This window comes from Rhinopithecus roxellana, chromosome 14, assembly GCF_007565055.1.
Source record: "Rhinopithecus roxellana isolate Shanxi Qingling chromosome 14, ASM756505v1, whole genome shotgun sequence".
Taxonomy (NCBI): domain Eukaryota; kingdom Metazoa; phylum Chordata; class Mammalia; order Primates; family Cercopithecidae; genus Rhinopithecus; species Rhinopithecus roxellana.
In genome coordinates, this window is record NC_044562.1 from 102,460,112 (window position 1) to 102,482,048 (window position 21,937).

The window sequence follows — 21,937 nt, forward strand, 5'->3', positions numbered from 1 at the left end:
TTTGACTCCAAAATTTTAAAAAAGCTAATAAAGATGTTATAATATTTTAAAAATCCAAATTTTATGGGAGTTCTTGTCTGGATGAAAATTAGAACACATTCACATTGTCTCAAACGAATGAACATGTGTGACTCTATAAAAACAATACCTCCCTAAAGCATGAAATCAGATGGAAAAACTCGACATCTTTATTTCTGCAGTCAGTCTCATTTTTCTTAAAACATTTCAAACTAGTAAGAATTTTCCAGAAGTTACAGCTTGACTCACCCAACCTTCCAAGGAAAAAACAAAAAAACTTAAACAGACATTGTTTCACTCTCATCATTTCCCCCCCTTACTAATAGTTGCAACTTAAATGTGTCTTAAAGCACTCCAACTTCTTCATAGTGCCTGTTTAATAAGTATCCTGTGGACACCCACGCACAGTCATAGAATCCTAAGTGGTGCTCAGACCAGTCACATGTCAGTGCATTCTTAATTGCTAGAGCTAATATGCTCTCAGCATGGTCTTTTAATTACACCCTAATAATTTATTATAGTTTCTTTCTACAATGTAAAGTCTTGGAAATCACCCACTAAAAAGTACCTGTGTACTCTGGGGCTTTGGCAGGCTAGGACAGAACTTCTGAGAACACGGTGTGTTCCAGAGAAGATAATCAATCTGAGAGGACTTACAGAGAAACACTTCATTCAGGACCTGGCTGCTGGCTTTTATCTCAGATCTGAGGATTTCACAATCACTTGGAGATACCTACAAGTGTGTAGCACACCTTGGATGTTACTCTTAATGATTACTTCAGTTTGTAAAGAGGTCATTCCACCAACAGCAAAGGAGAGGGCCCAGCCCCAAGCCACGAGGAACACAGTTCTCTGCCAGTAAGTGCCTAATGACTCATTTTCCTCAACAGAAGTTTCGTAAGGCTGGAATTCAGGGAGGGATGTCTGGAGAATGTCTGAAAGGAAGTTCACAAGCCACTGTCCTGCTCTTTGCTGGAGAAAGTGTCCCATGGTAGCCAGACAAGTTGACTAAGGCAAACAGCAACATGTTTTGGTAACATTTCCCCATTACCTTTCATGTACAATCCAAGAAAGGTTGCCATGAAGTGTTTTAATCAGGTTGGGAACATTATAAACTTCCAAAAAAGAAAACCATTAGTGGAAAAATTAAGGACACAGTAGATTTAACAACTGTGTTTACGTGGAACCACAAAATCTATCCAAGTGAATTGCATTAAAACAGACAGAACACTCCAAGAAACTGTTGTATGTGTATTTTTTTTAATTCAGTCAACCATTTTACTAATCTGTCAAGATGACCAATTTCTTTGGAATTATGTAGATTTAGCCAAAATGAAATTGTACATAAGATTTACTTCTCTTTTCAGATGCTTTTTTATTTATTTTTAAATCTTTATAATTACTAAATGTTCTCCTCTCTCAGAAGATATTCTGAGAGGAAAGCAAAAATACCACTCTTGTAAAGCCATTTCCATTCTTCCAAAGGTCTGCTGGTAAATTATTCTTACTGATCTTTCCATCTTTCTAGCCTGTGCATACACACCTAACCCATACTAAATTTCACCAGATGGCATTTTATTTCTTTAAAGTAAAGCAGCCGTGGGTTTAGACAGTTGAATTTTTAAACTTCTGTATTTACTGAAAGTGCATATGGTGCTATATGGACAAAGAAATTGTGCTGAAAGAAAAACATTTCTGTCTGCAATACCTCATAATCTTCCAGAGGAAAAAAAAGTGCAGTTATATGGTGCGTTTCTCACAAAATCTTATGTGGCTTCAATGTTCTTCCTCTGTTAAAAAGTAGATATATGTTTAATGTACAGACCTGCAAGTTTCATTATTTTAAATTCATCTTTTAGTGGCAAATAAAAATGTTATACAAAACTCAATGACTCTCTAAAGCGATCTCTCAGTGAATTCTAGAAGAAAATGCAACATATACCTGTACTTGTATAAAAGAAAAAATAAAAACCTCTGTATCAACATAAGCAGATGTTGGTGTAGAATTTACAAGGATGAGAAGGCTATAAAACCTCCCCTGAGTCACTCACAGTTCATTTGAGGGCCAAGAACGCCCCCAAAATCTGTTTCTAATTTTACAGAAATCTTTTGAAACTTGGCACGGTATTCAAAAGTCCGTGGAAAGAAAAAAACCTTGTCCTGGCTTCAGCTTCCAACTACAAAGACAGACTTGGTCCTTTTCAACGGTTTTCACAGATCCAGTGACCCACGCTCTGAAGCGGAATTAGCTAACTTTCAAAAACATCTGGAAAAATGAAGGTTAGTATAAGCAACCTCAAGTATCGTTAAAAAAATTAAGGTTGGCTGGATTGAACGTGATCAGAGTTTTCTATTGTTTAAAAGGTGAGGATTTGTACATACGTATTTACTTCCTGAATGGGTTGGGATTGGAAAATTGTTCACATATACTGTAGAAACATTTGTCCTTGCAGAGCTGGAAGAATTCCAGCAATTATAGCTGGATCAGTGGAAGACAATCAAAAGCTTTGTGGGGCGAGAGAAATAGGATTTAGGTGTAAACAAAATCTTGCCATTTCTACTATTTAGCAGGAACTATGTGTATGCCTAATTCTCTTTATTTTATGTAGACTTGGGTAAAAATCGTATTTGGAGTTGCCACCTCTGCTGTGCTTGCCTTATTGGTGATGTGCATTGTCTTACGCCCTTCAAGAGGTAAGAACTTTCTCTGATTTGCTCTATCTGCCTAGAATAGCTTGGAAAATGTACTAATGCAAGATCACAAGTGGCTGAACATTTCCTAAGTGCTTATGTTCCAAAGTAAGTCTGTTATTTCTAAGAAGACATATAAGCTCACAGATATGTTGTTGTGCAAGACCAGAAATACTGAGGAATTTAAGGCATGGGTAGGAAGAGATTTACAGTGTTATTTCGGCAATAGAAAAACCTAAGAACTATGCTGCATCACCCCCACAACCCCCAAAAATATATGCTAAATACAAGCTTTGACAGGCCTTTAGAGACAACATTTTTAACTAACATTGCTTTTCATTATTAGGTTTGTCTCGTGGAAAGTAAAAATGAGTAAGAATGGAAAAGTTAAAACAGAATCTATGGACTTTTTTTATTACTAAATTGTCTTTCCAAAAATTTAAGGAGGAAGTTGAGAATACAGATCTCAGGAATAGCTGTATAGAAAAAGCAAAGTTGTTGTTTTAGATGTAGTAGCACTGCACATCAAATTAGAAAACTAAACATTGTTAAGCAAGCATTATGATCAGTCATAAATTGTATCCTTTTACAAAAAAGGCTTAGATTGACATTGATCTCACTTTGCTAAAAATTGGAAGGTACTATAGGCTGATATCAGAGCTAGTTTAAATATAAAGTAGGACTATGTTGATAGATAATCCAGTGATATTAGGGGAATAGCTTTTTATGAAAATATTTATGAAGAGAAACTCAAGCTTCTAAAATAGAAAAAAAAAATCCACTAATAACAGATCTTATGTCTTTTGTGTCTAGGAAAAGGAAAAATTTGTACTAATAAATGCTAAAAGTTTATGATAACAAATGTGGGAAATATCTTGGTTAAAAGTTAACTGGTAGTAAACGAAGATCAATAAAATAACTTCAGCTAAAGAATGTATGAGTCCTGAATAACTATTGCTATTAAAAAGAACATAGAAAAATGTTTTGGAAAATTGAAAATAATCATGAGATTTTCACAGAATTACAAAATAGAATAGGTGAACCCATAAGATGAAGTCAGCTTATATCTTCAGTGTTCATTTCAGTCTTTGTTTCTGTTCTCTGCCAGCACAAGATTCTTCTTAGGCTGTTGAGAGGTATGCAGTGCGTGTACATATCTTTCATAAATTTTCATGTGAAAATTATTTTCAGACCCGTCTCTCAACTCAGTGGTCTTGGGGCCACATTTCCCTCATACTAGCAGTTGTCAGGTAGTGGATTAGGTCGTATAGATCCTTTGAATGTTAATTCATTAAAAATTAGCTCCTGATTTTTAAAGAAACTCAACCTTGAAATTGATACTGTGCACCCTCAGAAATAAATGTTCTTGGAACAAAAGTTTGTTAATTTTATAGGGCACTTGCCTCCATGTCCACAGGGAAGGATGAATTTCACTATGGAATTCAAGCTATAATTTCTAAAAAGAAATACGTTATATTTACATATTTACAAATGATGTATAGAGATACACATACACAGATATTTGTGTTATCACATATAATCTCAATCCCTACCCTCTTTCCAAGTTTAGTTATGTATAGCTTACATATAAATATATGTTGTAAACTATATACAGTATAAAAGTCCTATGTAATTTATAATACAATTCTCTGTTTTCAACTAATAGGAAAATTCTAAGAATAAAGTGATTTCTTGATAGGGTGAAATAATCAAATCAAACTCGAGTACTCAATGAAATTTGAGTACTCATTCAGAAATAGAAAAATCATAACTAAGGTGAGAACTACTGTTTTTTGATCCACTATATCATTCTCCTTCTGTTCTAAATATGCTGAATAACTTCTTAGAATGTCAGCTAAATAGCTTGTGAATGGCACTAGTCATTCCCCTACTTTCCTGAGCAGGACCTGGTCAAGTAAGTGCCATAGGCAGCCCTGAAGTTAGGCATGGTGGCCTCCTCCTGACTTTCCTTCTTTCTTCTCACATCTCACTCGTCAATCATCTCCCGTCTGGAGTGCCAGGACCAGTCCTCACTCTCACATCTGCCCAGTGCCTATGAGAATAAGATCTGAGATGGCAAGGAAGGAAAGGGAAGGAGGAAGGGGTAAAAAGAACAGAGAATTCAAAGCCAAGTGAACTCCTACTTAGCCTCCTTCTCACACTTCATCAGAAATCCCATTACCTCAGATTTGCCTTAGGTGCCCTCGTATCCTCAGCTCAGAATTTCATGAACCAGTGTATGAACAGTCTTCTGAGAAACTTAAAGTCACACTCAGGAAACATTCATTCACTCATTTACATATTAGTGTATTAGTCCTACTAACTCCCTGCCCATCATCATGCCAGTGGCTGAGGATATGGAGGTGCAACAGTCTAGAATTTCCTCTGCAAGTTGGGGAGTAAGAATCCAGTGCTTTCTGCACCAAAAGATGCATGGTCAACACCACAGATACCTGAGAAGGATTTCTGTTAGTTCACACCAGGTCTAAAGAAAAAAAAAAAGAGAAAGGCTCTTTCATCCCAGGAGAACCAGCCTCAGGATTAAAAGCGTTTAGGAATAATTAAACTGGACTGTAAGAACAAATATGAAATGTAGTAGTGAAATGAGAAAATCCATTTAGCTCACTTACAAAATATTAACTATAAGGAAAAACTTTTTTCAAAACTTGTAAAATATTCCCTTTTTGGTTTTGCCAAAGTGTGAAACACACATGAGCTTCTACCCCTTATTCCCAGGTTGTCCTTGTCTTCAACTTACACCCTTTCAACTGACTTCTTTCCTCTCTCTTACCTCCAATCACTTTTTCTTTTGAGGTTCTTCTTCACAAGCATCACTCCTCTTCCTGTGTGAATATGCAACAAGGCTGAGAGTGGGAACTAAGGCTCCTTGACTTCCCCTTATTTTTGTTCACCCCAAAGACAAACATACATACTTTCTTGTTTCAAGAGATTTAACAGATGTTACAAAAGCAAAATACTAGAAGTGAAAAGTTACCGAGGTTGCGGAATTTTGCAGGTAAATTCCACACAAACTTGATTCATGAGTTATATTTTCTGAATACCTGGACCATTCTTCCGTGGCTTACAGAAAGAAATTGTAGGAGCTATTTGACCTTGTTTCAGATTCTTTTCAGTATAGAGTTCCCCACATGATGATGAACAAATACTCAACAAATGTTAGAAAACAAATGTTTTCTAAAATTTCTAACATGTGGTAAATGATAGCTAGCATTTTGCATCTGTGTTCTCCATGTTGAGAATATATACTTATACACTCAACAATAGCAACTATTCCATTCTGTGTGATGTATTTCAATTTCAAAAATGTCTTAATTCTGAGAGTAGAGAGCTTTTATCCCAGAATATCATCCCCGTTCCTATCCCCAACTTTTTTTTTTTTAACCAAAAACAACAAATGTTTCAGAAACTTTTTTGTCTGAAGAACTCATACAGAACATTGATGGCTCTAGGGCAAAAGCAAAACAAAAGGAAAGAAGAAAGATATAAGAAGTTGAAGGGTGGAGGAATGGAGAATAAGGCTAAGTGAGAGTAAAAAAGGAAAGGGTGGGTGGCTGTGTTGGCTTATGGCTGTAATCCCAGCACTTCAGCAGGCCAAGATGGGAGGATTCCTTGAGCCCAGGAGTTTGAGAACAGGCTGGGCAACATGGTGAAACCCTTTCTCTATTAAAAAAAATACAAAAATTGGCTGGGCATGGTGGCATGCACCTGTAGTCCCAGCTATTTAGGAGGCTGAATATCAGAAAAGTGTTTGGGAAGTTCAGGAAACCAAAAGGAAACTGATAGAGCTATGAGGCCAAAATTATTTAAACAAATGAACAAGGAGAATATGTATATGCATATGTAATTGTGATTCTACATACATACACACACACACACATATATATATATATATATAATATGTAGTGATTATTTAGCTGACTCCTGCCTTTTATAATGCATTGAAGAAAATATGTGAAGGCCACAGACAATTTGGATAGAACAGAGATCAATATTTTTTTTTTTTACTTTATTAAAATACTGAGTTTTATTTCACATGTATGTTTTTGTCTCCCCACCATTTCCATGTCTGACCACCGCTACTACTATGTCCTATCATAACATTCCATACATACTTAAAACCAAGCAAAGGGTGGAGTTCCATCTTTAAAAACTAAACAGGCATTTTGGACAACACATTCTTGGCAATGGAACCTGGACAACATTTATCAAACACGGTAGGGAAAGTTCTCACTCTGCATTATGAAAAGGACAGCCAGATATCAACTGTTACAGAAATGAAATAAGACGGAAAATTTTTAACAAATTGTTTAAACTATTTTCTTAAAGAGACTTCCTCCACTGCCAGAGATCTTGAATAGCCTCTTGGTCAGTCATCCGGAAGCAATTCTTCACATAATTGATGAACTTGGCTTCCACTTTGGGAAGAGAACCACCTTTTTCTATACTTGCTTGCATTTTTGCTTTAATGTCTTCTACAGAACTAGGTCCTTTTGGTGTTTTAGGAGTTTTTTCCTGTTTTTTGAAGGATTCTTGTCCTTTTGATCTTGGTGTTGATGATGGTTTTGAGTCTTTTCCATTCTGATTTGACTTTTGTGCATTTTTGGCTGGAGTATCTCGTATAGATTTCTTCACTGGTGCTTTTTCTTCAGCTTCCTCATCATCAAAATCATCATCATCATCATCTTCATCATCATCATCTTCATCATCATCATCATCATCATCTTCATCAGCAGCAAGTTTTACTTTTTTCTGTGGAACCTTGCTACCACCTCCAGGGGCAGACCGCTTTCCAGATATACTTAAGAGTTTCACGTCCTCCTCCTCTTCATCTTCTGACTCTGCATCTTCCTCCACAGCTACTAAGTGCTGTCCACTAATATGCACTGGCCCTGAACCACACTTCAACCTTAAGACCACTGGTGGTGTTATTTCAAAGTCCCCAAGGGAAACCGTTGGCTGTACAGACATTTTCAAAGTTGCCAGTGTTACTTTAATTGGACTGCCTTCGTAATTCATTGCCTCTGCTTCAACAATGTGCAATTCATCCTTTGCACCAGCCCCTAAACTGACCGTTCTTAAAGATAACTGGTGCTCATTTTCATCATTATCCACCTTAAAGTGATAATCTTTGTCGGCCTTTAGTTCACAACCGAAAAGATAGTTCTGGGGCCTCAGGGGGCTCATGTCCATGTCCATCGAATCTTCCATCAGGTGGCGGCACGCACTTAGGTGGGAGAGAAGGCGGACGGAGGTACACGAACGCTGCTCTAAAGAACAGCCACGCAGGACGGACTCACACCAGGGACAGAGATCAATGTTTTTTAAGAAGAAGTATCATTTGGGAAGTCTGAATTTTAGTCAGAAATTCATTGTTGTTGTTATTATTACCATCAGTATTCTGTTACTACTATAACTTCAACAATCATCTTTGGTAAAATAAGATATAAGTGAGATAAAATCATCTTCAAAGGAGATTTAAATATGCAAGTTGTAAGGTTAAAATATTTTCCCAGGACCAACATTCACTCTGTGAAACAGATTCCCTCAAACATCTTAAGAGTTTTAAGCTTATTTTTTCACTATTCTTATGGAGAAAATATGGGAAAGTCTAAAAGGTTAAGGAGAAGTTTCAGAAAGTTCATGAATATAAAAGAGTTTTTAAGTCAAGATAAAGAAATCAAGTTTGCAGTTTATAGTTCTCTAATTTGCACGTGAATTTTAAAATCACAGATGAATCTTGGCAAACTCTGAGTTTTGCCAAATTCTAAATAATTTAAAAAGAAATCCAAATCTTTGTATGATTCTCATAATGGAGAGGCGTTTACCTGTCTGAGATTTCCAAAGCAAATTGAGTTACAACTTCGACGAGAACATCCAGTCATAGATATACCTTGAAAACCAGATTCAAAAGTTTGAGCCAGAGGTGTGGAATCAGGACTTAAGAACCAGAGACAGTCAAACTGAGCCATAAAATACAGCAATAATTGACAAATGCAATCTAATTTAACTAAAGAGCTTCTGCACAGCAAAAGAAACTAGCATTAGAGTGAACAGGCAACCAACAGAATGGGAGAAAAATTTTTCCAATCTCTCCACCTGACAAAGGGCTAATATCCAGAATCTACAAAGAACTTAAACAAATTTACAAGGAAAAAAAAAATAAACAACAATCCCATCAAAAAGTGGGCAAAGGACATGAACAGACACTTCTCAAAAGAAGACATTTATGTGACCAACAAACATGTGAAAAAAAGCTCATCATCACTGGTCATTAGAGAAACGCAAATCCAAACCACAATGAGATACCATCTCACACCAGTTAGAATGGCAGTCATTAAAAAGTCAGGAAACAACAGATGCTGGAGAGAGTGTGGAGAAATAGGAATGCTTTTACACTGTTGGTGGGAGTGTAAATTAGTTTAACCATTGTGGAAGACAGGATGGTGATTCCTCAAGGATCCAGAACCAGAAATACCATTTGACCCAGCAATCCCATTACTGGGTATATACCCAAAGGATTATAAATTATTCTACTGTAAAGACACATGCATATGTATGTTTATTGCAGCACTGTTCACAATAGCAAATACTTGGAACCAATCCAAATGCCCATCAATGATAGACTGGATAAAGAAAATGTGGCCCATATACACCATGGAATACTATGCAGTCGTAAAAAAGGATGAGTTCATGTCCTTTGCAGGGACACGGATGAAGCTGGAAACCATCATTCTCAGCAAACTAACACAGGAACAGAAAACCGAACACTGCATGTTCTCACTTATAAGTGGGAGTTGAACAATGAGAACACATGGACACAGAGAGGAGAATATCACACACAGGGGCCTATTGGGGGGTGAGGGGACTAGGGGAGGGATAGCATTAGGAAAAATACCTAGTGTAGATGACGGGTTGATGGGTGCAGCAAACCACCATGGCACATATAATACCTATGTAACAAACCTGCATGTTCTGCAAATGTATCCTAGAACTTGAAGTATAATTTTAAAAAAGCAATAATTAATACAGTAGGCATGTAATAAAACGATCTTCTCATAGGACAGTTAATCAAATACTAATCAGTCTCTTTTTTTAAAATTGTATTTTATTATTATTATACTTTAAGTTCTAGGGTACATGTGCACAACGTGCAGGTTTGTTACATATGTACACTTGTGCCATGTTGGTGTGCTGCACTCATCAACTCGTCAGCACCCATCAACTGGTCATTTACATCAGGTATCACTCCCAATGCCATCCCTCCCTCCTCCCCCCAATCAGTCTCTTTTTAATTTATTTCTCGTGTATAGAGAACCAAGAACTTATTTTTCATTTCCAGTATCCTTCTTAATTGACTAATATTATGCAGTAAGAACAGAATAACTTACAATATTTATTAATATTTATTCCCATTAATAATAAAAATAGTATTATTTAGTATCTAAATTAAAATTTTGAATACAGGTTATGATTTATACATGGTGGAAAAACAGATATGTTAGGACTTCTTAAGGAACAGGATATAACAATTGTATGTTACAAAAGAAAACATCAGATAACAGGCCAGGCGTGGTGGTAATCACAGCACTTTGGGAAGCCAAGACGAAGGATCACTTGAGGTCAGGAGTTCAAGACCAGCCTAGTCAACATGGAGAAACTCCCTCCCTACAAAAACACAAAAATTAGCAGTGGTGGCAGACACCTGTAATTTCTGCTACTCAGGAGGCTGAGGCAGAATTGCTTGAACCTGAGAGACAGAGGTTACAGTGAGCTGAGATCGTGCCATTGCACTCTAGCCTGGGCAACAGAGCAAGACTCTGTCTCCCCACCCCCCACCAAAAACAAAACAAAATCAGATAACAAATGAAATAGGCAGATAGAAATAGGCACATAGAAAGATACTAACTACCAATACTTAAGAAGAAACAGAAAACGTGAATGGTACTATAACACCAAAAAAGATTGAATCAGTAATTTTAAAACTTCCCACCAAAAATAAAAAAAAAAACTTCATAAGCTCAAATGGCTTCACTGACAAATTCCACCAAACACTTAGAGAAGAATTATTACAAATTCTTCACAAATGTTTTCAAAAAATGAAAGAAAACATTTTCCCACTCATTCTATAAGACCAGTATTACCCACATTACTATAATGCCCAAACCAAAGATATCACAAGAAGAGAAAATTATAAATCGATATCTCTTATGAATATAGATGCAAAAATTTTCCACAAAATACTAGCATGCCAAATCCAGCAATATATAAAAAGGATTACACACCATGACAAATTAGGATTTAGCCCGAGAATAGAAGGTTGGTTTATCATTTGAAAATCAATTAATATAATAAATTTCATTAATAGAAAAAAGGACACAAACCTCATAGTCATTATAATAGATACAGAAAAAGGATTTGATGAAACGCAGCACCCTTTCATGATAAAATCACTTAAAGGATTAAGAGTAGGAAGAATTCCTCAACCTTATCAGAGACACCTACAAAAAATAAAAATAAAAAAACATAGCTAATATCACACTTACAGATGAAAACTAATGTCACACTGTTTTCCTGCTAAGATCATTAACAGGACTTGATGTCCTCTCTCATCACTTCTATTCAACATTTTATCAGTGGTTCTAGCCAAGGCAATTAGGCAAGAAAAAAATATATAAAGTATCCAGATTGGAAAGGAAGAAGTAAAACTCTTTCTACTAACAGATAGCACAATCTTGTTTGTAGAAATCCTAAGGAATTCACTAAAAAACTATTAGAACTAACAATAAAGTTCAGCAGGGTTGCAGGATACAAGATCCATGTGTAAGGACCAATAGTATTTCTATACACTCCCAATGAGCAATCCAAAAAGATCTAAATAAGTGGAAAGACATCCCATGTTTATGGATCATAAAACTCAATATTTTTAAGATGGCAATACTGCCTAAATTTATCAACAGATTAAATGTAATCTCTATCCAAATCCTAGATAGTTTTCTTTTTTTGCAGAAAGTGATGAGCTGATCCTAAAATTCATACAAAAATGCAAGGGACCCAAAATAGCTAAAACAATATTGAAAAAGAATAATAAACTTGGAGGAATCACACTTCCTTATTTTAAAACTTACTACAAAGCTCCGTAATCAAGACAGTGTGTTACTGGCATAAGGATAGATACATAGATCAATGGAATAGAATTGAGTGTCCAGAAATAAAGCCTTATACTTAGTTAATTGATTTGTGATGAGGATGCCAAGACAATTCAACAGGAAAAGTCTTTCCAACAAACGATGGTGAAACAATTGGATATCTGTGTGCAAAAAAAAAAGATGTTGGACCCAATTCCTCACACCATACACAAAAATTAACTCAAAATGGATCAAAGACTTAAATGTAAGAGCTAAAAACTATAAAACTCTTAAAACATACGGATACATTTTTATGTTTTTGAGTTAGGCAAATTTTCTAAGATATGACCAAAAATGCAAGAAACAAAAGAAAACATACATAAATTGGACTTCATCAAAATTTAACATTTTAGGATGGCCAAGAATACCATTTAAAGAGTAAAAAGACTACCTAAAAAATGAGAAAAAATATTTGCAAATACATATCCAATAAAGGCCATGTATCTAGAATATACAAAGAATTCTGGCAACTCAATAATAAAAAGATAAATAACTCCATTAAAAAATGGACAAAGGACAGACATTTTGCTAAGGAAGATATACAAATGACTAATAAGCACATGAATGATGCACAATGCCATTAGTCACTGCAAAATGCAAAACAAAACCACAACAAAATACCAGGAATGAAACTGCAGAGGAGCAATTAGGCATCCATTAAAGCCTACGGATTGTGAAATGGTTTGTCCCTGGGGGTGCAGTAGAAATAGAGACAAGCAGTAGACAGGGTTGGCAGGCCTGGGTGCTGGTTAAGGAAGAGGAAGGTCAAGGATCACACCAAAATATTTGTATTGAGAAACTACATGAATGGTAGGTGGTGCCATTTACTTGGATAAATTTGGAAGAGGAGCATGGAATTTTTTTCTTAGCATTAAACATATTGATTTTGAAGTGCTTGTGAGATATATAGTGAGGATTTTAAAGAGGAAGTGTAATAGACATGTCTGGAGATAAAAAGACAATCCAGTGAAAGTCAGGTGTGAGAGTGGGGTTAGGGGGTGGTTCAGCCCAGGGGTATGTAGTAGAAATCCTGGGAGAATGAAATGACTTGGGAAGGTTGCTCTTTCTCCAGCCCCATGTAGCAGCAGTAACAGCCATGACAAAATGTCAAATAGAGATTAGAGGAAAATGAGCTGGCAAAGGAGACTGAGACCTTCAAAAATAAACAAGGCTTGCTTTCATCTTCAGGGTCACCAGAGGGTCATTTGCCATTCATGTTCTTAAACATTATGTTGATTATATCTTAGGATCTTTGAAAGCCTTAGTTATCCTGAAAAATAAATGAACCCTAATTAAAATAATGTAACACAACAATAAAATAACACACAAATGGGCTATTTTTAAATCCCGGCAAATCCTTTGAATAACTTATGTAATTCAGTGCTGTTCATAGAGAAAACCATGGAAAATTGCTATTAGAGTTGAGACATTCTTCAAGTAGACAATAATAATAGTGGCAGTAAGTAGCTTTATAATAGCTAGCAACCTATTTGCTTTGAAAAAGCTCAAATTGTCTCACTTTCTCTTAACCTAAGTTTTGAGGTGTAATTATTCTACCCCTTTGTTTGTTGCTTGGTTCTTGCCTACTTTTGTGTTTGTTGTATGTTGTTGTATGTGTACACTTACATTTTAATTATAGTATAGTGGCAAAGTATCTAAAACCAGATGCAACTGAATTTAAACTCCAGCTTTTCTATGTATTAGGCAAGTTAGCTCACCTTGCTAATTTTCATTTCCTAATCTGTAAAATGGTGTCCACAAAAGTATTTACCTCAGATGGTTGTTGTGAGGATTTAACAGGACTATGCATGTAGAGTGCTTGGTACGTACAATAACTTATAAATTATAACACTTTCTATTACTCGTCTAAAGCCTCCTCATGTACTTGTTTTTCAAAGTTGTCAGTCTTGTTCCAATTTGATCATATTAGCTTGTAAATAGTATCTTTCCTGCCCTAATATTTACTGTCCTTGCCCCTGTGGTACTCACTCCAGAAACAAACAAAACCCAGTGTGATGATTGGAGATGATACCTCCCCATAGGTAGCACCTCTGCAGAGCCATCAGGAAGATGGGTGTGTTTTCCCTGGGAACCCTAGTTCCTTTCCTTGGTATGACCTCATATGCATCAATTACAAATCAAGTGTAAAAGTGAGAACAAAAGGACCTGCCAGCCATTTGCATGCCCACTTAATTTTCTCATTTGGTTTATGCTGAACGTTAGAACTAACATCCAATGTCTCTGCTCTGACACCCATTCCTAATTTTTCAGTACTAGAAAATCACATGGCAGAAACAGACACAGAAACCTAACAGAAGCACAACATTTTAAGAAAGAATTAAGAGAATAGTAAATCATTACTTGCTTGTGAATCATTTCTGTGAATTGTAATTTCTTGGATTCATAATTGAAGTAATTTTCAGCTTTGCTTTAATAAGTTGAAAATGCAAATAATTAAAGCATAGTTAATTAGAGTGTTTAAGCAATGTATAAGTAACTATGCTAAAGATGGGCCAAAATGAAGTTAAGAGCACTGGTAAAACTTAAGAGCTAATCAAGTAAGTGTTAACATATACAGAGGAGAGATATGCTTTCAGAATTCATGTTTACTTTTGTTCAACAATTAGAATTTAAAAATTATAGATGTCAAAGCTACTCTTCCAAAATCATCTAATAATTACATTTAATATTACAACATTATTTGGAAGAGGACATGAAAATTCATTTATTCATCTAATAATTATTAATGGAATATTTTCTGGGTGACTAGAACATTTAGTGTATTTGGTGCTGTGGAGATATATTTTATACTGACTTACACACAGACACACACATACACACATTCCAAACACTAGAAAATAATGACCCCAATGCTTTTCCTATAATCTTACTTAAGTCTAGTCTAGGGCAGAATCAGTCCCCTTGCCTTTTGTCCACTTTTCCAGGTGTGGGAAAGGGAATATACTTAAAAAGGAGTGCATTTGAAGGCAATGAGCAAGGTCATTGAAGAGGGGGAAAAACATTAACGTAGGCCATTTACATTCCTTGGAAGCCATGGTCAACACTCAGTTATGTGGAATCTCTTCTCCGTGACATGTGGATTGCTTCGCAGGCCAGCCTCACCCACCTACAATGAGTTTGTAGTCAAGGAATGATTCCTACTGATAGGCACAGGAGTGTATTGAGCAAAATAGATTCAGTGAAATCATTAAACTGAGATTCTGAACCTTTGCAGAAGAATCAAAGAGGCTGGGTAAAAACTAAAACTACCAGGATCCCACCCCCAGAGATCTGGATTCAGTAGGTTTGAGATAAGTACTAGGAATCTGCTTTTTATATAAGCACACTCCAAGGGGCTCCAAGGACCAAGTTTTTATAAATATTTAAATGAAGGCAAAAGAGTCTACACATGAAATTTACAACTTGTAATAGAGGGTAGAAAGTAAGGGCAGATACATTCTCGGGGGAATTATCCAAAACGAGTGAACACAAAATCTGTCAAGTTGGGTTTTTTTTTATTCAGCAAATATTTATTGAGCCCCCGTGCTATGTCAAGGACTGTCCTAGCAGCTGAACATATAATAGTGAGAAAAATCAATCACTACTTCTACTTTTGTGAGTGGAGACCTATGTCTTATACAATTCTTTGCCACACTGAGATGAAAAAACATTCATGTTCAATAAATTTGGATAAATGTTGAGAAAGCAAAATCCCATATGTACAAAGAATCAAAGCTTGGATTGAAAATTCTAAGCAATCTTTATGTTTTATTCTTATTCTAACATGTGACTTAATGCACCATCTCAAAGGAGACACATTACTGCACTGTGTTTATGAACACGTGGTCATGTTTAGCCGGAAGAGTAGAATGCCTAATTTAAATTTCTCTGATTATATCGGGGATGAACTTAATGTACCCAGCCTGACATCAACATAATTACACTTTCTAAGCCCTGGATACATGACATATGATATGGTTTACAAAGCTAACATGAGGTTAGGAGTAATCATCCCAGCCCAATCTGTGCCTGAAATCCATTCCCACATACATGTAGCTGGCTCATCTGGATATGTTATTCATACATCCGCTCATCACTTCCTGGGGGATGGTGAGGATTATTCTCATTATGGCAATTAGTAGTACAATTAGTACATGTTTAAAATTGCTTTACAGATATTTTGAGTCGTATGCTAAGTTATCTATATTGATTGTTGCCATTTGTAGCTACTATGCACTCATATAAAATTAATCGCTAACTAGGAAGTAATATAAAATATAGTATCAAGTCCAGCCTTCCTGGATAAACAAAATTAGAGGTTTAAAGGAATAAATAATTAATTCTTAGAATCTTTTTGAGAAATCTGATAAGATCAAAATGCTTTTTAATGATACGAAAGGAAAATGAGTAGGTATTTAAAAAGCAATTTAAAACTCTTGTTTTTTATGTTTTATTTATTCATTGTACAATATTAGTACTAATTACACTTATGGTTTTAATTATAACAGTTCAGTTATGGAGCTAGGCAATAGACAAAATGTTCAAGCATAACTGATGAGTTTTGTTAAACTAAAATAAAAGTAAAGCTTAATTGTATATACTAATAGCCTTGTCTGGAACTGTGTTTCTCAAACTGTGGTTTTAGTAGATATTCAGAAGCAAAAATTCCCAGTGGACAAATCTGTTTGGGAAACACTGATCTAAAATATTTATTTGAAAAATACTGATGAGTTACAATAATGCTAAAAGGTAACATGTATTGACTGCTACCATGTGCCACACATAGAGCTAGATGTTTTAGTTGAATTATCTCACTTAATTTAGCCTTCTATGAAAACGAAGATTAATTACAGCTATAAATGTTTCAATTAAGCATAATACAAGTAAGGAAAATTATATGCAAAGATATTTAAATAGGGAAAACTATGTCACCAGCCATAACTGAAGCATTATTTATACTTTTTAAAAAATAACTAAGGTTATATTCATTTATTGAATTAATATCAAAAACATTCTTTGAAAAAAATGGTGATCTTGGTATTCACAGTAAAAGGACTTAATACATTTTTAAATTTTCCATCTAGATATTCAGGATTGTGTATGCACAAACTAAGTGCGTTTCAAATGGAAAATAAGTTCCACTATAAATAGTGTAATAATTTTCCCTTTATTACATTAGAAACGGATTGCAACTTGTTCTTAGGAAAATTAAATAAAATTGCATTAAATACAATACTTGGCAATTATTCTAATGCTATTGTAGTAAACGGTCTTTTATTCACTGAATGAGAATTAAAAAATCAATGGTACGAATTCTGCATAAGACCATTTCATTAAACAGAAGATATTTCATTACAAATAAATGTATAGTGTACACAACCTTGTTTAGGATGCACAGATAATACAGAAAGATAATTATTTAAAAAATAGAATAACAATTCTATTAAGTATTCAGTGTCTAGTTGCAAAGGGGTTCACCAGCCACTATTCTTACAGCCATGGAATAAGTTGCCGCAAATTAAGGAAAGAAATAAACTCATGGCCCTAATCAAATGTGTGGCACATACATGCATCAGCGTAAATCAGTTAAAACAACAGAAGATATTATTATTCCACTTTATTATTTTGCTCTTACTACATACATAGCAGAACATTAATGTAACTACAAGGTTAATAGAACAGGTTGAGTTTCAGATTTCAAAATCTAGCATGGCATAGCTGGAAGAGATTGCCAACACCTTCTAGTCCAGTACCTCATAATATTGGTGAGCAAGCCAAAGCACCAGAGATCTTCTTACCAAAAAACATGCAGGGAATTCAGAAAAGGCACACATCTCATCCAGCCAGCCAACCAATCAGCCATCCAGCCATCCAGTCAGGCTTCATTTCATGCATTCATTCATTCAACAACTATTTATTAGATACCTGTATGTGCTAGACGCTTGGGGTGTGCTATGAGAAAAACAAGACATGATTCCTGGCCTTATGGTAACTGTGGGAAAACATTAATCAAATAATCACTCAAATATACACACGATTACAAACCAAGACAAGTGTTCTAAAAGCAAGGAACATGGTCTACGGGAATGTGTAAAAGGAAACCTGATCTAAACCAGAGGGTCAGAAAGGGCTTCTTAGAGGAAGTATATAGCTTTTGGGTTAAGTAGTAAAGATGAGAGACTAGGAAAGGCTGTAGACACCTTACAGAAAGAGTATTTGAGGAAAAGAAAGCCTGGCTTGTTAGTGTCTAGAAAGTAATGAGAGAGGAGCAAGAAGAGCTGACAGAGTAGACTGTCCCACACCAGCAAGTGCCTGTAGTCCATCCAGATCATCATTTGTGATCTTTACCGGAAGAGTCATGGAGGGCTACAAAAAAAGAGTTTTATAGCAGAATAAAGTTACAACTCCCATCTTTGACAGTTTTGTTTTCACCTGGGCAAATGCCAGATTCATAAATGGCACTCAAGGTATAGGATCTCCTGTAAGTTTTAGTGGCCTGTGGAAGGGGTAAGGTGGGAGAGATGGAGAATGGCAATATGGATATAAAAGGGCATTGGGATTTGGTTGCCTTATTATCTGCCTGGTGTATCTAACTGCTTCAGGGCTCTGTAATGAATATTTGTTCTGAGAATAAGATCACGTTTGAAAAACACAATGGTTTTGAAGGATTCAAATATAGATTGAATTTGTTTGTGGTTTGTGAGCTACATTAGATTAGCTTTTCTACAGAAAACCCTCTACTCTTGGGACTTCTAAGATATTTTATACAGATCAAGGGGTTTTATTTCCTTTCGATCTGCTTTCTTTTTCTCAAAGTCCATAGTCAGTATGAGAAAATAGCCTATATTCATAATGCCTCTCTTGAGATTTCTGAAGGCAAGGGTTCTGGCCATTCCCATTTGATCAACTGGGATGCTAAAATACATCATTGATAAATCAGTTGAAATCTGAACCAAACCTATGTGAGGAAATACAGTGAATTGCATAAGAGAGTGGGATTTTAGCCAAACCTACCTGGTCTGTAATCCCAGCTCTGCAAAGACTAGAGTTGTTGGAACCTCATCTCATCCTCCTTCTGGAAAACGTTGACAACTCTTCACTGCCTGAAGAACCATGCTCTGCATGGCCTTCCTTTGTAATCTTCATCTTCCCCTACAGTTTCCAGCCAGTTTTCCCTTCCAGACAGTGAAACTACCTCCCTAATTCTTACTTATCCTATCTACAAAAAAGGAGATACTATTATTAGTAATTAATAGTTATTACGAAAGGAGTTCAACAACCACTTAGCAAATAGCAGATATTATCATATAAGAAAGAATAGATGAAGGCCAGGCTTAGAATTTATTTGAGTTGTTAACCTTCTTTTTAATAAGGATGTGTTTGCTCTTCCCCCAAAGTTCATAACTCTGAAGAAAATACAATGAGAGCACTCACACTGAAGGATATTTTAAATGGGACATTTTCTTATAAAACATTTTTTCCAAACTGGATTTCAGGTAAGTGCATTATTTATCTTTAGGGGTTTTTTAATGTATTTTATTTGGTTTTTATTTCAGTGCCAATGCATCTCTATAGTAACTGAAGCCGTATCAGTTGAAACGTACAAAAGAACAATTATCTGAATGATTCAAGTGCTCAAAAAACCATTATTTTGACAAAGCCATTCATACTGGATTTGCCCCATAGCAATGAGGCCAATAGGGTTTTAAATAGAAAAAGAAACGTTGAAAAAGCATTGGTGAAATAATTTGAACGTCTGTAATCACTTTTGAGAATGGTAGATATATTCTTATTTAGGAGAAATCACAAAAATTTTACCAAAAGAGAAATCCCATTATTAATCTGGATAATCTGGAGAACAGGCAAATCTCAATCTGACAATGAACCCTTTAAGGGTCATGAAATCGGTATTTTCATATAGCTTTTCAAAATAGGATGTTATAAAGCAAATCTAATCAAATAAATAGTGAGATCAACTAAATAGTCTATGCAGTTTTAGTTGCATATCTTGTGTCACTGAACAAAATGGAGTATTTTAATTTTTTCTCTTAAGAAAATAAAATTAATGCAAAGTGAGTTTTAAGTTGAACCAAACACAATCTAAATATAATTTATGTTTATTATTGCAAAAGAAATGTACATTTGAAACTAGTTTATCCCCTTTGTAACCCAGAGAAAACCAAATTGTGTTCCTAAGCACCCTGAATCAGCTAAAATAGGGCTGCTGTTTGCAAATGTGGCATCTTTGTGTGAAGTAGAACAAAGCATTCTACCTTCTTCCTTCTACCACCAACCTACTATTTTACATTTCACAAAGCAATGTGTACTGGACAGAGAGGAAAAACAAAGTAGGTCTGTGAAATAGGATAGGTTTCTTCTGTTAGGAATGCATTCCCTGTTAACAGAGACCATTTAAATTTTGTTTTCTTTCTTGTTTAAAGGACAAGAATATCTTCATCAATCTGCAGATAACAATATAGTACTTTATAATATTGAAACAGGACAATCATATACCATTTTGAGTAACAGAACCATGGTATGTATCCAACATCATCTTCCCCCTCAGAAACCTTTGCCAGCTCTTCATTGACCAAGAAACAGAGTTCAAATTCTTAGCACCTGATGTGGACACAACTTGCCTTCCCACCTCCATACTCCACTAGAGTCTTCCAGTTCTGTCTGCTAATCCCATTAGACTACTGTCTTTGGCTTCTTCTAAATCACCTAACATCTTTCCTCTTTTTTGAATATAGTGTAGCATAAGATAGGAGTTAAGAACTCAGTCCTTAGTGTCAGGCCAATTGAGGTTCAAATCCTGGCTTAGTCCCTTACTGGTCGTGAAACCTTGGGTAAAGGATTTCACTACACCAATCTTATTATGCCTCAGTGTTTTCCTCGGTAAAGTGGGAATAATAATGCCTCTTTTGTTTAATAAAAGAATTAAATGAAATAATATTTACAAGTGCGTAGGGCAGTGCCTAACATAGAATAAGTCCTTAATAAGTGGTAGCTATAAAGTATGGGCACTTAACTGTTCTGTCCCCCGGGCTGCCAGTCCTCCCACTCTCTCCACTCTGAAAAACATACTAATCTTTTAAAACCAAGTTTAGATCATACGCTCTTTCTCTTTGCAATCAATAATCCTCTGATTTGAGTTTAATCATTTCTTTCTTAATAATTTTGCAATGCTATATTGAATCTTTTATAGGACATTCTAATTTGTAGTATGTTACTCCTTAACAAGTTCATAAGTTTCTTGAAATCACAAAGTATATATTATCTCTTGCATCCTTCTCCCATAGTATCTAGCAAATTTCTTTGAATTATAGTTTAGTTCCACAAAATATGTTTTTCAATTGCATTGAAAGTCTATGTATGTAGGAGTATGTTAATAATATAATATTCTTTTAAAACTACAAATTTACATGGCTCTTTGTTATCTTTTCTGTATTCTAATCAACCTCTTTATTATTTCAGAAAAGTGTGAATGCTTCAAATTATGGCTTATCACCTGATCGGCAATTTGTATATCTAGAAAGTGATTATTCAAAGGTATCAACTATTTAACTTGATTATATCCAATTATATCTCCTACTAATCCACAAGGTGGTTTAAAAAAGTGAGAGAAAGCAAGAGTCTGTCTTTACCTCTAAATATTCAGGCCCTGGTCACCAATAATCTTCAGCAAGACATGTTTCAATCTTATGGAGCTTGTTTAAGTGTGAAAACACTTTAAGGAACAGAGTCCAAAATAATACTTGCATCATTCATTAACAACAGCACAAACATACTTAACAAGAAAACGAAGAGCTTTGTTCACGAAGAATTATAAGCCAAATATTCTTACTCATTTGTTTCAATTATTATTTTTAAAACTATACTCAAAGAAAGGCAAGCATTTTGCAGCAAAAATACATGTTGAATGAAATTCTCTTTACCCAATTTTAAGGGGTATAATTAGAATGAATTACCCAGGTGCAGGGTATTCCTTATGGACTGTGGAAATCATTGTGGTTTTGCTT

At 35.3% G+C, this 21,937-nt stretch overlaps 1 protein-coding gene and 1 pseudogene across 4 annotated transcripts in view; one reads left to right on the forward strand and one right to left on the reverse strand.

Annotated features, from left to right (window-relative positions):
* The first annotated feature begins 2,063 nt into the window (after nucleotides 1–2,063).
* The window catches only part of FAP (fibroblast activation protein alpha), a 73,843-nt gene continuing 53,969 nt past the window's right edge, over nucleotides 2,064–21,937 (forward strand). For all 3 annotated transcript variants that reach the window (XM_010361852.2, XM_030916934.1, XM_030916933.1), the window contains exons 1-5: nucleotides 2,064–2,298; nucleotides 2,628–2,712; nucleotides 19,313–19,411; nucleotides 20,357–20,451; nucleotides 21,393–21,467. In XM_010361852.2, the coding sequence (XP_010360154.2) occupies nucleotides 2,293–2,298; nucleotides 2,628–2,712; nucleotides 19,313–19,411; nucleotides 20,357–20,451; nucleotides 21,393–21,467 (360 nt within the window). In that variant the 5' untranslated portion in view covers nucleotides 2,064–2,292. The remainder of the gene's footprint in view (nucleotides 2,299–2,627; nucleotides 2,713–19,312; nucleotides 19,412–20,356; nucleotides 20,452–21,392; nucleotides 21,468–21,937) is intronic.
* On the reverse strand, nucleotides 6,722–8,045 carry LOC104661278 (annotated as a pseudogene). Its single transcript, XR_747828.2, has one exon. The product of XR_747828.2 is annotated as a nucleophosmin pseudogene (transcript).